Source organism: Hydra vulgaris, chromosome 15 (genome assembly GCF_038396675.1).
Source record: "Hydra vulgaris chromosome 15, alternate assembly HydraT2T_AEP".
Classification (NCBI taxonomy): domain Eukaryota; kingdom Metazoa; phylum Cnidaria; class Hydrozoa; order Anthoathecata; family Hydridae; genus Hydra; species Hydra vulgaris.
The window spans coordinates 3810736-3827500 of record NC_088934.1 but is presented as its reverse complement, the minus strand read 5'-3'; the positions used below and the strand labels follow the sequence as shown (position 1 = coordinate 3827500).

The 16765-nt window shown below is 25.5% G+C and overlaps 1 protein-coding gene across 1 annotated transcript in view; it reads right to left on the bottom strand.

Annotated features, from left to right (window-relative positions):
- LOC136092468 (uncharacterized) overlaps positions 1–16765 on the bottom strand; it is a 129179-nt gene that overhangs the window by 1216 nt on the left and 111198 nt on the right. Inside the window, exons 13-16 of the mRNA XM_065820743.1 lie at positions 4240–4357; positions 3805–3976; positions 3621–3717; positions 650–818 (exon numbers count right to left, since the gene is read on the bottom strand). Coding sequence (XP_065676815.1) covers positions 4257–4357 — 101 coding nt within the window. The 3' untranslated portion in view covers positions 650–818; positions 3621–3717; positions 3805–3976; positions 4240–4256. The remainder of the gene's footprint in view (positions 1–649; positions 819–3620; positions 3718–3804; positions 3977–4239; positions 4358–16765) is intronic.

Genomic DNA, 16765 nt, shown 5'->3' with positions numbered 1-16765 from the left:
TTTTTTTAAAATTATAATGGAAACGTTTATTTTTAATATTTATGTTTTGTTTATTATTATTATTTTGCTAATATTTTATTCTATTATTTTTATTAACATACTTTCTTTTAATGTAATTTTCATGTGATGTGAATTTCAACACTTATATCGAGTATACTATCAAGTTCAAGTATGGCTAGGCGATCAACTGGACCCAACAGACTGGGGCAGGAATTTAGTAGGTATTACATTGGAGCCAATTCAAACTTTACTTCCACCTGCTCCAGAAAAACTTCTTAACACCATCTTTTGCAATTTTGCAAAAAGAGTCGTAGTGCAAAATATAGTTGCAAAAATCTGTCAGGGTTTTTTTAGCATTCAGTGGAAACGAAGAAAAATCGTAAACATTAATAAATAGATTATTAAAATATATAATGCTTATGTGGAAGGTGTAGTGAAAGACAAAATAATAAAAGTTAAAAATTAACTTTTTTCAATTTTATTTTATGGCTTTTAAAAAAATAAAAAACTTTAAAATTAAGGATTACAAGAAAATTAGGCAAGACAATTAAATAAGAATTAAAGACAACTGATTATTTTTTTTGCACCTCGAGTTAAGCTTTTTATTTTAAGTCAAGACTATAATCTAGGTGATCAAATAAATAAATACCTCTCGTAATCTTTCATGAAATTCTTCAATGGCTTCATTTTCATTTTGTTTTAAAAGATCTTTATAACTTCTTGTCAATACAACATTAAGCTCTTCAATCGATAAAACTAAGACTGGGTCTAAGTTATTTTTGTTTACTAGCGCAACAAGGTACTCAATATAATGTAATCTAAAAATAATTATAAAGTTTAGATTCATAAAATTTTTAAATTTCATTTTTAACTTTTTTGTGTTTTGTTAACAATAGAAATAATAAATTTTAATTTAATCAGTTAAAAAATTGTAAAAAAAGGTCCTGTCATCTTGTTATTGAAAAATGCTGATAAATGAAAAATGAAAAGAAACAACTGTAAATTTAGGCTAAAATGTTATAAAGGCCAAAAAAAATAGTAAACATACTTTAATTTCGCCTTCAAATAATTTATTTTGAAAAAGTTTTAAGTGAAACTAATTAAATTTTATTGTTTTTTAAAAATGACAAAAAATTAACTTAATAAACTAGAATATTTTTTATTTTTTTAATAAAAAACAAAAACACTCTTAATGTTTTAATTTTTTTTTACTATTTACATCGACTGACAAATAGGTAGAACAAGCAAGGAATGCTGCTACATCAGCTGTTAAATAGATAGAACATGCAAGGAGTGTAGCTACGTTAACTGAGGGTTTTGGTTTTGGCAGGCAATTTATAAATTAAAAAGTTTTTAAACTTTTAATTTATAAATTAGCTTTTTAATTAATTGCTTTTATTTATGAATAATCTTATTAATTATGTTTCTCTTCTTTTTTCTTTTTTTTGCTTTATTCAATGAACCAGATTTTAATAAACATGCAATTGTGCAAGGTTGCATTTATAGCTACTGCACCCTTAGGCATATGAATAGTTGTCGTCCTTTAATTCATAAAAGAAGTTAAAAAATACATATTTACAGTAAAAACAAACTTTATGTAAAGTCATAAAACTTTTGTCCATTTAGTAATATTTATGTTAGTAAGCTACATTTTTAATGAATATATTTTTAATTTTAATTTTTAAAAAATCTTATTTTCTAAGAATTGTCAAACTGATATATATGGTATATTTAGTCTCTGGAAGTGGTCATAAACGTACAGGTGGTTATTAGGTGTGGTCAAGGATGGTCCTGGAATGTTTCAATGGTTTTTTCAATTAGATGGTTTTTTAATGGTTTTTTCAATTAGATGGAACAGTTGTATGCTTAAATATAGGTAATTGAGGTTGAGGAATTTAAATTTAAATTAGTGGTTATGATTGCACAGGTAGGTGTGGTCATGGGTTGTCAAAATGGTATTTTTGTTATTAATATTTATTTAATGCATTTAATTTCTTTAATATTGCGAATATTAACATATAACGTTCAATAAAATTGAGCTTTATTAAAATAATTATATATATATATATATATATATATATATATATATATATATATATATATATATATATATATTAATGTCTTCTTTGACGTTTTTATGTAATATTTGTAACGTTTTTTTTGTATTATATTTTACGTCTGATGACGATCTGTGCAAAAGCTGATCGAAATATTACGAAGAATAAATTTAGTTTGTACGCAGCTGTTTTTTATCCTTTATATTCAAAAAAATATATATATATATATTCACGTACAACAAGATATGACATTGAAACATTTTATTACTAATTCCTACAGCAAGGAGATATATAATTCTACAGTAAAACTTCAAGAACAAAAAATTAGAAATGCAATATCGAAAAACCAATTAATCTTTCTTCAAAGGTGCGTTTCCAATCATATAATTCCACCATCGTTAAAAGTAAGATCACCAATTAAATCGAAAAAAGCAGAAAATATTACTAAACAATATCAAAGAAACTTATTGATACACGCCCGAAACGAAGCAAAATATAGATTTTTTACAAGTATTATGTAATCATTTATGGCTTCTTTTTAATGTCTTCTTTGACGTTTTTATGTAATATTTGTAACGGTTTTTTTGTATTATATTTTACGTCTGATGACGATCTGTGCAAAAGCAGATCGAAATATTACGAAGAATAAATTTAGTTTGTACGCAGCTGTTTTTTATCCTTTATATTCAAAAATATATTCTTAAGTGGATTAGGAAATCTGTAATCGTTGTCTTGCATGAACATTTAGACTCTCCAGAAGCAATTAAACGAGTGATTGTTCTTTGGTCTCTTGGTGTAAACATTTTCTTTTAACCACTTTTAGGCTTATTCACTTCTAAATTATTGTGCAATTTGATTTTATATATGAGATTATGAGACTTTCCAAACTCAGCAGCGATTTCACGATAGGATTGTCCGGATTTAAGCCTTTCCACAATAATTTTTTCTAGTTCAAGATTTATTTTCCTCATGAAGATAATAAAAATAGTTTTTTATGTTTTGTAAACAATAAAAATTATTTATAAAATTACATAAATATATATATACATATATATACATACATACATACATATATATACACACACACACACACACACACACACACACATATATATATATATATATATATATATATATATATATATATAAATATATATATATATATATGTATATATATATGTATGTATATATATATATATATATATATATATATATATATATATATATATATATATATATATATATATATATATACACACACACACATATATATATATATATATATATATATATATATATATGTATACACACACACACACAAACACACACAAGCAAAATGGCTCCTTGAGTAAAATAACTTACTTTTACACCTTTAAATTGGAGTGAAAATAAGTGAAGAAAAAATTATTTACTCTAATTAATTACATTATCTAAAACTAACTCCTCTAACATTTGCAACATAATTGCCTTTTACACCCATTTCAGATATCAATGCTTGTCTTTTTATTGTTTTTAAAAAACTGGTTTAAAAAAAGCAAGGTTAAAAATCAAAAATCCACTAACTCGCAAAGTCCAGCCATATTATCAGGTGAGTCTTTTCCGCATGGTTTATCAAGATAGGCTTCAGATATTGGTATTGAACAATGATATGGACCATTAACTGTAAAAAAATATCACTTTTATTTCATTAAAAAAAACAAAAAACAAATAAATATAAAAAACTTATAAAAATTAATAAACTAAATACTTTGGTTATCAGGCATTTCTTGGTTAGGCCTATCCTTGTCATATTCAACGTTATTGTTTTCTAGAATAGTTCTAAGTTCATCCACAGATCTATCTCTCAAATAAAAATAACAGTCACGTGGGTGGTGAGCATGTAAACCTTTCTTGGCGCAATCAGGATTAACTTGACATCTCTGTCAATAAAATATAAAAACACAAATTTTTAATTTTGAATCCTCAATTATCTTCTATTTGATCTTATTAAATATAAAATATAGATTTTTTAATATACTCTCTTATAATTTTATGGAAAATTCTTCTTCTTCTAATCATTTTTAGAAGAATTATAAAAATAAATATATATATTTTAATTCTTTCAGCTAATTCAAATTTTATTAAAAAAAAAAAATTATTAAATTAGAATCAACAAAAAAGAAAAAGAAAAAAAAGAACTAACCCCTCCCTTGAGAAAACTCATATAACATCCGCTGCAAAATTCATAACTACATTGAGTACAAGTAAAATGCATACAACCACCACGTACAAGAATATACTTAAATGACACTCAGGACATTCTTTAAACAAAAAATGTTTAATAAATGTATCAACTTTACTAATTTTAAAATAACAATATTATATATATATAACCATAATATATATATATATATATATATATATATATATATATATATATATATATATATATATATATATATATATATATATATATATATATATATATATATATATATATATATATATACGTAAGTGCATATATATAAATAAAGAAAATATCTTTATACTATCGTGTATAATATTGTATACTTGAAAGAGTGCTCAATAGATAAACTAGAGCTATATAGTATATATGTTACTGATACCCGCAGTACCAGGAATTAGCTAAATGTTAATGTTTATAATATAATCTAATTTATATATAATATATTATAAACATTAACATTTAGCTAATTCCTGGTACTGTGGGTAACAGTAACATATATACTATATATATATATATATATATATATATATATAATATATATATATATATATATATATATATATATATATATATATATATATATATAAACATGATAACAACCATAAATAAAAACTAATAAATGAGAGCAAAACAATTCCATATAGTTATATATATTTATTTATATATTATATATTTATATATATATATTAAATATATATATTTAAGAATAATATATATATTTATATAAGAATAATATATATGAGAATAATATATATATATATATATATATATATATATATATATATATATATATATATATATATATATATGCATACATACAAACAATATTTGAATATGTTAACAATATTAATTATATATAATATAATATATTATAATTAAATACATAAAACTATATGCATATACATATAATTTATCTGCATATATTCTTTGTGAATAAAAAATTACATATCAAAGTTTTGTCGACACACTATAACAACAAATGACTAAAAAATAAAAAAAAAAGACTATTGCACTCAGTTTTATATAAAGTTTCCAAATCATTCCACTTAGTCAAAGTCAGTTGTCTATTGTGCAAAAATTGAAGCTCGTCAGTCTTTCCTGTCAACCAATTGTTTCGTATAGATTTAATGAGATGTACATAATCATATAGTAAATATATACCTGATGTTGTTAACCATGGTTTATTATCAACTATTCTAAACATTTTGAAAAATCATTGATTTACACAATTAACATCAGTAATTATTGCCTTAGATAGTGTCTTACTATTATTAATATTATTTATTATATCACCAACTTGTTGCCATTGAGCAAACTAAAATTCAGAGGAAAGACTTGCAACAAGTTGTGCTCTACATATAAATTCTGGACCTCCAAAAAGACATTAAATCATAAATGATAAAACTGTTTCAGCTACTTTTCAGGGTAGTTTACTGCATGACAAAACAAAGCACCTCATTGGTAAATTAATGAAGCTTTGATATAAACTTCATCAATTAAAAGTATAAAAGTTCTTATCAATGGATCTAAATTCATAAAAATACTATTCATGAAATTTAGGTTCTCCATTAAGCTTATTTTTAAAGTCAATCGTGTTAAAGTCAGTATACTTGGCAACTTGTAGTCAAACCACAAACGATCATATAAACTTTTCCGCATAGCAAAAAACTCATGCTTTACATATAATATCTGGAGTATATAAAACTCCACCAACATTAACTTTTCAACATTAAGGACATCAAGGTGCTCAAACTTTTCAACATTAAGAATAAAATTTTACTGATGCAAACTTTTTTTATTTTTTTAAAATCTTCAAATATGGCTGATTTTGTTTTTATTAATATTTGCTTACAGTTAAAGATGAAATTTTAAAAGTTGTGGCATTATGGTAAGCTACAAATGAATAATCATTAAAAATATCTAAAAGAAATAATGGAACACCAAGTTTCTGCATTTTGGATTGTGTAAACTTTTTTTATTAATCTGAAAAACAATAACATCATCACTTAACAAGGATTAAATATCGCCAAATATAAGATCATCCGCTTTTAGAAAACCACTAATCTTTAACTTCATCTTTATTTTTTTTTTTTATAAACTGATATTTTTTTGTAATTGAGTGATAGTTCAACTTGCAAAGAGGTACACAGCATTTTAAAGGCATCTTAAGTATTAAAACATCTTATTCTTAGTTCGACAATATTACCTTACAATATAACTTTTACGTTGGAAATTGCGCTATCTAATTTATAAACTCCACACAAATTTAGAAAGTTTGGTAGAGTTTGACCCACTTTCATAACGAAAGGTTATATATATATATATATATATATATATATATATATATATATATATATATATATATATATATATATATATATATATATATATATATAAATATATGTATATATATTTATATTATATAAATATTTTAAAAATCTAAATCTAAATTTGAAGTAATGTAAAATAATAAAACATTGAATGTAAAATTTAGTTTTAAAGGAATATAAATTAGTTTTGCAATTTTATTTAAAGAAATTTTTTTATTATCATTTGCTAACTAATTCATTATGTAAAACATCTCTCTCCATCATCGATTATTATCTTAATATAATTGCTACAGAAAACATTTAACATTTACCGTTTAATGTCGTTTCATTAGTTACTAGGCTTTGAAAGAGCGCATTCTCAAAATGCACACGGTCATTGGTCATTGGTCTTAATCGAGTTAAAACTTTTTTCCTTTTGGAATTTAATAATTATTTATTAGTTTAGAAATATTACATAAAGAATCATATTAAATAAATAATCATTGTTAAGATCATATTATAATTGAAGTAAGTATAGAAAATAGTTATATATAACATTTTTATTAGAAAGGATATTTTTTTAGTAAAAAGGATCATTCCTATTAATTTTTTAAATCGTTTACATTTTGTTTGTTTTAGTTTTTCTTTTAGCTTTATTTTTTTTTAGCGGTTTTTATTATTTTATTTTTTAGAAGGATAATAGGGGTATGGATGAGGCCTAATTATTTTTTATGCAACAAAAAAGTTATACTAATGCTATTTCCATAAAATTGGTTATTACTACTTTGAAATTTCTGTGATGCTATTAACTATTGTTGTACTTTTTTAGAAAATTTAGAAAAGTAAATTAAAATTTTGTGCCAACACTGACATGGCATGTCATATGTTATTGTATGTAAAGTTTCAATTTTGTTATGAAGATTACAGTTCTTATGAAAAAAAAAAAAAAAAATGAAGGTAAAGAGTATTGTTTGTATATATTTATTTTGTTTACTTTCTTTTTAAATTTTCTTGTGTCATCTTTAAAATTTTTGTTTGGACATGTTTATTGTTTGCATATATGCTTTTTTGATAAGTATGTGTATGTGGTAATATGTGCTTTATAGTTGTTTTGTCAATGTTTTTTTATAATAATGTAAAGTGTTTTTTTATGGTTTGTGTATGTGTTAATATGTGTTATATAATTGTTTTATAAATGTGTTTAAATATGTATATAAGGTATATATTTAACCTTATATACATATTTAAACACATTTATTGTGTTTGTAGTTGGTACATAATGTTTATATTATGTTGTTTCAAAGTGCTATGATTTGGTAAACGTGTAGAGCAAGATTTGTCAACCTTGCCAGCCAAGTGATGCACATATAACAGAGGGTTACACAACAGTGTTTAGTGTCTAACTGTTACTGTTTTAGGTCTGGGTGTTTTCAAGCCTTTATTATTAATTATTCTAAAAATACATAATAATGTATTTTAATAACACTTTGCGTAATATTGTTACTTATATTCTGTTATATATGAATGTTATGTTACATAAGTTATGTTATATGGATATTATATTAACTTATGGTGTTTGCTATAGTTGTGTGTTGTTGCTGTGATGTAGTTTTTTTGTTATCTTTTGAGTTGATAGATATTTGGCTTACCTTCATGTTGGTGTCTATTGTTAAAAATGATAAATAGGTAATTTTATTATTAAAAATCACTGCTTTTAATCATTCACTAAAAGTCAATACAAACTATTTTGCCATATATACAATTTGTTTTATCTCAATTTGATTTTTTGTCTTCAGCGCTGTTTACTACATGATTTTTCTATAAATATTTTGGAATCATGATGTTCCGGCATAAATTATCTTGTAAAAGCTAACACGAAATAATAATATTTTACAACTACTAATTTGGCAAATCACAACAGCTTTTTTTTCATTTTTTATATGTAATGTTTTTTTTTTTAATTTATTTACTTATTCGTTACATTTTTTACTTTAGATTTATCAGATGATGTATTTATGTGGTATAGAAGAACAAAATACTGTATAGTTTTGTGAATTTTTTAAAAACGTTTACTATTAATTTTTTTGAAGAAATAATAATAAAATTTATATCCAGGTCAGACAGCAAATGATAGACCTGACTTGGTTACTTGAGTAATTTTAATTTGTAATTTTTTTTAACTTGTAATTTTTTTTTAATAATATATTATGTTGTATATTTGATTTGTTTTGGTCTTTTTTAGTTAAAATTTTATTTTTTTTTCACTAATTAAACTTAAATATAGTTAAATTGATTCGTTACCCAATTATTATAATATAACGATGCTAAATTCTATTGTTAAAAATAATTAATTGGTTGTATAATTTATTGAAAACACTGCTTTTAAAATTTACCAAGGCAATATATTTAACTATATAAATGCAATTTATTTATATCTCAATTTGATTTTTTATCTTTAATGTTTATAGTTTGGTTCTTTGAAGCATTTGTTATTTTGCTTTTTAATAGTTTAAATCTTTAAAATATTTAAAATAGATAAAATCTATTGTGATAAATTAAGTTTACTAAAGGCCAACATAAAATAACGCCATAAAACAACACCAACAAGCTGCATCATGACAGCAACTTAAGTATGACAACAGGCTACCGAAAAGCAGGTAAATTGTTTTCCAGTTTTTTTTTATTTTTTTTATTTTTATGTCTACTTATCTGTTACAATTTTTATTTTAGGTTTGTCATATGACGCATTAATGCAATATAAAAGATCAAAGTTTACATATTTTTTTCAATTTGTTATATACATGTTTGATTGTAAATTAAATTTTTTTTTGTTTCAAACTTATTTGTACTCAATTGCTTAGCTATTTTTACTAAATTTATTTAGTTGTGTGCATTTAACATTTTAAAGACAATTTTCTTTTTTAAATAAAAATGTATCACGGGGATACCAAAAAATTAATAATCCTGTATAATTTATGTTCACTTCTTATTATTTAACTATTATTCAATCTTATTAATTAAAGTTCATGTTATAAAAAATATAACAAGAATTAAGAATTTAGTTTTTCGTCACTTTAAAGCAATATGAAGTGTTATTATTTTGTGTTAGTAACTAAAAACATATTGTGTTGAACTTAGTAATGTCGAGGAAAATGGCTCTGCCTTACACACTGATATGACCTATGACAGTTGTAAATTACTCAAAAAATGTTAAATAATTGGTAAATTAGTTTACCTCAACTTTTTATGTTAATTTGACAGATGGTTTATTTTTTTAAATTTGAAGGGGTTTTTCGAAAAGAGCATTAGTTAATGTTTCGCAACTTTGAATTATGGAAAACAGCCACTATAAATTAATTACGTAACTGACCCACCATAACCTGTATTATGCTTTCTGCTAGTAGATAATAATATGCAAAAGCAAATTAAAAACTTTTTTTTTTAATAAAATGGAAGAAGTGTTTTTAATTAGGTTTCTTTTTTATTTTAATTTTTTATTTCAATTCACCTCCCCATGGCCATTAAGGCCAATACTGTTGAGGGAAGCTACTTTGGTTGTGGTTACAACCCTCTTTCAACTCTATATGGGGTGATTGAACTTGGAACTTCTCGCTTATGAGGCGAGCGCTCTACCACTACACCACTACCCTATTCATAATTTTAAATACATTTTCACAAATGTATTAAAAATTTTTTGTTTCTTTTTTTTTCCATACCGTTTTCCATATTCCATATTGCAGAAATTCTTTAGACATAATACATTTATAAACATAAACTACGATTCCTTTTGCTTTTAGTTACGCTTATTTTATTGGCAACTGATAAAATCTAACTATAAATTGTTTCTAATCTTTATTAGAAATACTACATCAAATACATGAAAATTAAAATAAATAAATTGTAATAAACAAAATATTACGCAAAGATTGTTTTTAAATATAAATTATAAAGAAATATAATCTTATTAATCAAACACCAAAATTGGATTCTAACTTAATAACTTTTGTTGTTAATTTTAAAAGATTTTTAACGCAGTTAAAATCCTTTAAAATTAATGACAAAAGTTAAATTATGTTAAATTAAATTACAACGCGCTACTTTAAAATACTTTTAAAATATCAATAGTTTTCAGGCTCCTGTAACAAATAAAATATTAACAATTACATCACATTAAAAGCAAAGGGTTTTAAAGTATTTGTAAATTATTTATTTATATTTATCAAAACTTTGATGTTGTAAAAACGAACTGCCAATTTTTTAAATAAAATAAGCATTCAATTTAAGTGAAAAAACTAATAGCATATATATTGGCATGTAGTTAATCTGAAAGTAAAAAAAATCAATGTTATCAATCGTTTACATTACTAATTTTATTTACGCAAACCATTTCTAGTTTACACTTAGTCATATAAGGGAAAATGACACCCGCCCATAAAATAAGAAAAGGTTAGCGACAACTAACATTAACAAACTGGTTAATTTCAGTTGTCTTTCTTCCAAACAAAAGTCCAAGAGCACACCCCTGATATGTATATGCAGAAGCTTCCAGAAGTTTCCAGAAAAAGCATCTGGAAGCATCCAGAAATATCCAGAAACATTCAGAAACATCCAGAAGCTTCCAGAAGTATCGAAAAGAAGCATCTAGATGCTTCCAGAACAGGTTCACACAGGTTCATTTTACTATATAAGAAACATGTAAATCGACATGTAATTCAGTCAGTATATGGTCAATCAGTCAATCAGTCAGTATTATCAAGACAGTTTATCGAAGTGAGTTTTATCAAAGTGTTTTATCGAAGAACATCAATATAAGAAGTGAAATACAACAAGTGTTTCATTACATCAATACAGTCCACATCCAACCAAGACGTTGTGTCCCACAGAGCATTATTGTATCATCACAAGGTAAATGTAACACGGTAAGCCTTGAGAAGCGTGATTATTTATTTTTATTATTTTTATGACTTCAAGTGCAAAAATGGCTCTCGACAGTCTTGGATTGGAACTAAGAAAGAAAATTATTGGCGATTACGTAAGTGGAATGTCACAAAAAAGTATTTGTGATAAATATCGCATGAAAAAATGGACCGTATCATGACTATGCTCTATATATAGTTCTACGGGGAAGTTGGCAGCAGATAATAAAGGTGGAAGACCGCGTTCCACCACTTCTAGAGAGGATTCTATGATCGTCAGATCCGTCAAGAAGGATCCCTGGATATCATCAGTCGAGATACAAAAGCAATTAGAGCTGCCTGTATTGGACCGAACAATCAGACAATGTGCTGTTGAAGCCGGATTGTTTTCTTGACGCCCTGCAAAGAAACCGCTGATTTCACTAAAAAACCAGAAGAAAAGACTCCTGTTTGCTACATCTCATATTGACTGGAATGTGCAGAAATGGCGAACTGTCCTGTTCAGTGATGAATCGAAGTTCAACATCATTAGGAGCGATGGCATTTACCGTGTACGTCGACCGTTTTACCGCAGAATTAATCGTGAAGGTGTTCGTAATAAGGATCAACTGTTTGAACAAATCCAAAACGCCTGGGCGTTTTGGATTCCACAAAGTTTCATTGATCACCTGATTGAATCAATGCCTCAAAGATGCAAGGCTGTGATCGAGAACAAAGGATTCGCCACAAAATATTGATAGCAAAATACAGCTTGGTCAACATTTTGTCGAGTTGCACTTGTTTTGTCCAGAAGGAAATCAACTTTTTTTAATACTTTTGATTAATTTATTATTTTTTGTGTACAAATAATGAACTTTGTGATGAATAAAACTTGAAGAACTTTGTCTCTAAACAGTTACATAGTTATTTCTCTAAATTGAAAAAATGCAGCACTTTTATATAAGAAACTAAATTAGCATTATTTGGTTGCACTCGTTTTGTCCGATACTGTATATATCAAGTAAGATGATCCACCAATTTTAACAAATTGTTATAAGAAACGTGATTATTTTCGAAATGAGAAGAAATTTTAACCTATGGCTTGTCACATTCAACAGTCTGTGAGTTCCAAGGAGAAAACTTTTCCTCTGTGCAATATAAATTAGTTCTCAGAATTTCATCAAACAATTCATCATCATCGAATGTGATTTCTATTAATTTTTTCAAAAAAGTTGTAGTTTCAATAATTTTCAACTTTATAGTTAAGTAAAGACCATTAAAAAACTTTAACCTGAATAAAGTGACACGCCCAGTCATTGTTTTACTCAAGACAGACACTGTAAAAAATGTCTACATCTTTCAGAAATTGGTTTTTTAAATGATGACTACTTTCTTTGCTAACTTGCAAATGTTGTCTTACCATGAAAGGCAGAAATTATTCTTCTTTTCTAGATTTTATCTGGTCGTTCAAATCTTTTAATACTAAGGCAACTTCAGCAGCAGAAATATCATCTTTCTCAATTTTTTTTACAGTCTTATAAAAAACATTGGCTTGACTGTGAACAAAAAACAATACTATTTCACCCATTTCATTATTAAAAAAGTCTAATAGAAGTTTTGGACAATTTTCTAAGCTTTGATTTTAGTGGCTGATATAACTCTTTCGATAGCTGGTCAACCAACGAACTTTTGAGAAGTTTGTACGAAATTTTGAGCAATTTTTGATATTCCACACCGGCCTTATCACAGAAATTTTCTAAACTAAAAACTCGAACAGTAAAACGGTAAAAAAATAAATAAATTTGAGGAATAATTATCTCCACATCAATAGATAAACAACCAGATGCAGTATTTATTGCGTTTGATAAAATATGTTCAACTTAACGATTAATTTTTGTGAATATTGCTTCGTTTTGTTTTAAACCTTCGAAATTGGTATTGGTGTTGTCTGCAGAAATAGTCAAAACTTTTGAAGAAACATTGTTAGCACTAATGCATTTAAAGATAACTTCTGATAAAATATCTGACATTTCTCCATTTACACAATCCATGTTATTCCGCTGAATTTGCACTCCTTCTTTAACATCAAATTAACATGCCAAAATTGGATACATTTTAACATCTTTGTGGTTTGATGCATTAGAAAGAATTGACACACATAATTCTATTATTAAAGCATTTTCTGAGTTAGTTTCACATTATTTCTTTAACACATTTACAATTATTGCTTCACATTTTGTATGCCCACAAGCAAATCTTGGATTATAAAACTTCTAAATTAGCTTTGATGTACAATCAGCACTTGAATGGCAAATATTTTTTCATTTTGATCAAAGCTCTGACTCTTAATCAACTTTGTGATTTTGTTTGATGATATAGAAGCATCCAATGCCATTTTGTGTTTGATAGATTTGCAATGATCTTCAATTGCAAACCAACCACGACTACTAATGTCAAGTAGGCTTTGACAAATAGTACATTTGAGGAGCTCATCTTTGATATGCGTTAAAAAAGGAAACATTTTCTTTAAATTATCATTAAATGTGTTTAATATAATCTTCTTACTATTCATTTTTTGAATTTGATGTATAAATAGTTATAAAGACCTTAAATTACTTTTTTATGAACACTTATTTTTATAAACACTTATTTTTATGAACACTTATTTTTATGAACACTTATTTTTATGAACACTTATTTTTATGAACACTTATTTTTATGAACACTTATTTTTATGAACACTTATTTTTATGAACACTTATTTTTATGAACACTTATTTTTATGAACACTTATTTTTATGAACACTTATTTTTATGAACACTTATTTTTATGAACACTTATTTTTATGAACACTTATTTTTATGAACACTTATTTTTATGAACACTTATCTTTATGAACACTTATTTTTATGAACACTTATTTTTATAAACTTCTTATTAAAATAAATCGCAAAGGATTATTTACAATAATTAGGGAAAAAAGAAATTATAAACCAAACAAAAATTGATAAAACAAGCGCATTTTCTTTGTTGTAGTTGAAAAATCTTTTGAAGTAATTTTTTTTCTTCCCTAATGCAAATTTAAAAAACTTTTTATTTAAAATGCCTATGAGACTTTAATTAATTTAGTTTCGTGTTTTATAGTTAAGTTTATTGGAATTATATTCATTTTGTTTTTTAACTATATTTTAGAAAATTCATTTATTAAAAGTCTTTCAAATAATATTTTTTGAAAGAATTTTATTTGCTTTTTTTAAATATATATACATGTACACTAACGCGTACAAACCCCAAATGCACAAAAATACCGACAAACACTTACTGTACGTGCCAAACAAGTACATATGGTCACCTTAATATCAAGCCTGACCACAGCAGTTCTCAAGTTTTTTTTAACTTATAAAGCTTGTCAATAATTTGAAGAAAAAGCTAAACTTAAGTTTAGCTTTTTCTCAGTAGATAATTATCTACTGAGAAAAAAAAAGTAATCCTAAAAAAGGAAACAAAAGTTTAATGAATTATAAAGTTTTAATTAAATAAACTAAGAAATTTTTTTATATTATTTTTATACAACTTTTGTATTCTTTTTTAGAGTGGTGTTGTTTTTAGCTACTGATTTTGATACAAATTGATGAAAAAAACATCTTTTATAACAATTTAACAACAATTGAAAGTTTGATATCCAATTTATTCACAATTTTTATCAGTCCAAATAATTTAAACAATTAAGAAACTAATTTACTATGTACACTAGAACCATGAGAAATTTTGTTAATTTTTCTCTCTTCTGTTTATTTGTTTTGAGGTCTTTTTGCTTTTAAGAATGTTTTTGCTATATTTGACATTTTTTCTCAATACTTATAATAGGAAAATAAGGAAATAAGGAAATAAATTGCTACTTGTTAGTAAAATAAATTATTTGATTAATAAATTTTGTAATGACAGAATAAATTAAATGTCTGAAATTGTTTCTTTTATATTGCCCAATAGGGTGACACAAAGTAAAAAAACAAAAAGAAAAAAAACCATAGTACATTTTCCAGTTTTAGGTAATTTTTACCAAAATCAGGGAGTCTAAAAAAAAGTTTTTAGATTCCTTTGTCATCAGGAAGAGCTACATGTAAATTTGAAAATTTTACATTCCAAGCATTTTTTATTTTATCGCAGTATTTTATTATCTTCACATCATTCAGCAAGTTCTTAAAACGTGTCAAAAACTCAAGATGTTTCTAAAACATTCGCGATCATTTTTTGAAAAGTTTTTAAAAATATTTATTTATTTATATAAGTTTATATTGTATCAATATTTATATTGCTATTATTGCTATTTTTTTAATTTATTTTTTTCAACTGAAAAGTTGAACAACTTTTGTTGTTCATTTTTTCACAAAAGTGACAACTTTTGATTTATCAACTATCTTGCTTTAAACTTTGATTGAGTCTTATCTCTTGCAAAGTTGACCAGACCAACTTGCTCTTTGTGAGACTAATTTGAGTTCAGCTATCTCATCTTGTGATCTTAGCAATGATGGTTATCTTCCTTTAATTCGTAAAGACTACAATAGTCATATGCTTGGCCTGAGCATTTACATACCTAAGAATTCACCCATTTGTCGTGAAACTAGATTTGAATCAACATACTATTCTTTCATGTGCTTTCGTTTAGCACCACTTCACTCTATCACCTTTCTCTTTGTTCTATATCGCTCTCCTTCATCTCAAGACTGCACTTTTTTTGATGTTATTTCTGATCATATTGACAAAGCCCTCTCTCTTTATCCATAAGCTAATATAGTTGTTATCGGCGACTTTAATGCTCACCACTCTGAATGGCTTGGCTTTAGTGTCAGTGATTCTGCAGGCATTAAAGCCCACAACTTTTGCCTTTCTCAATCCCTAACTCAAATAGTCAACTTTCTAACTCACTTTCCAGACAACCTAAATCATTTACCTTCTCTTCTTGACTTATGTCTTGTTTCTAATCCTAGTCAGTGCTCAGTTTCTCCATATTTATCCTTAGGTGCTTCTGATCACAGTTTGGTCTCTCTAAAACTAATATCTCATTCTTCTTCATCATCTGAATCCCCCTATCATAGTACCTCTTATCATTACCTTAAAGCAGACTGCAATTCTTTCCATGATTTTCTTTGTGATGGCCCTTGGGTAGAAATTATTTGTGGATTTAGGCTGGCATGGAATCTTTTATTCCTTCTCAACAATTCCAGGTCGTCCTCACTCTCCTCCATGGTTTTCCTAACATTGTGCTGCTGTGATTG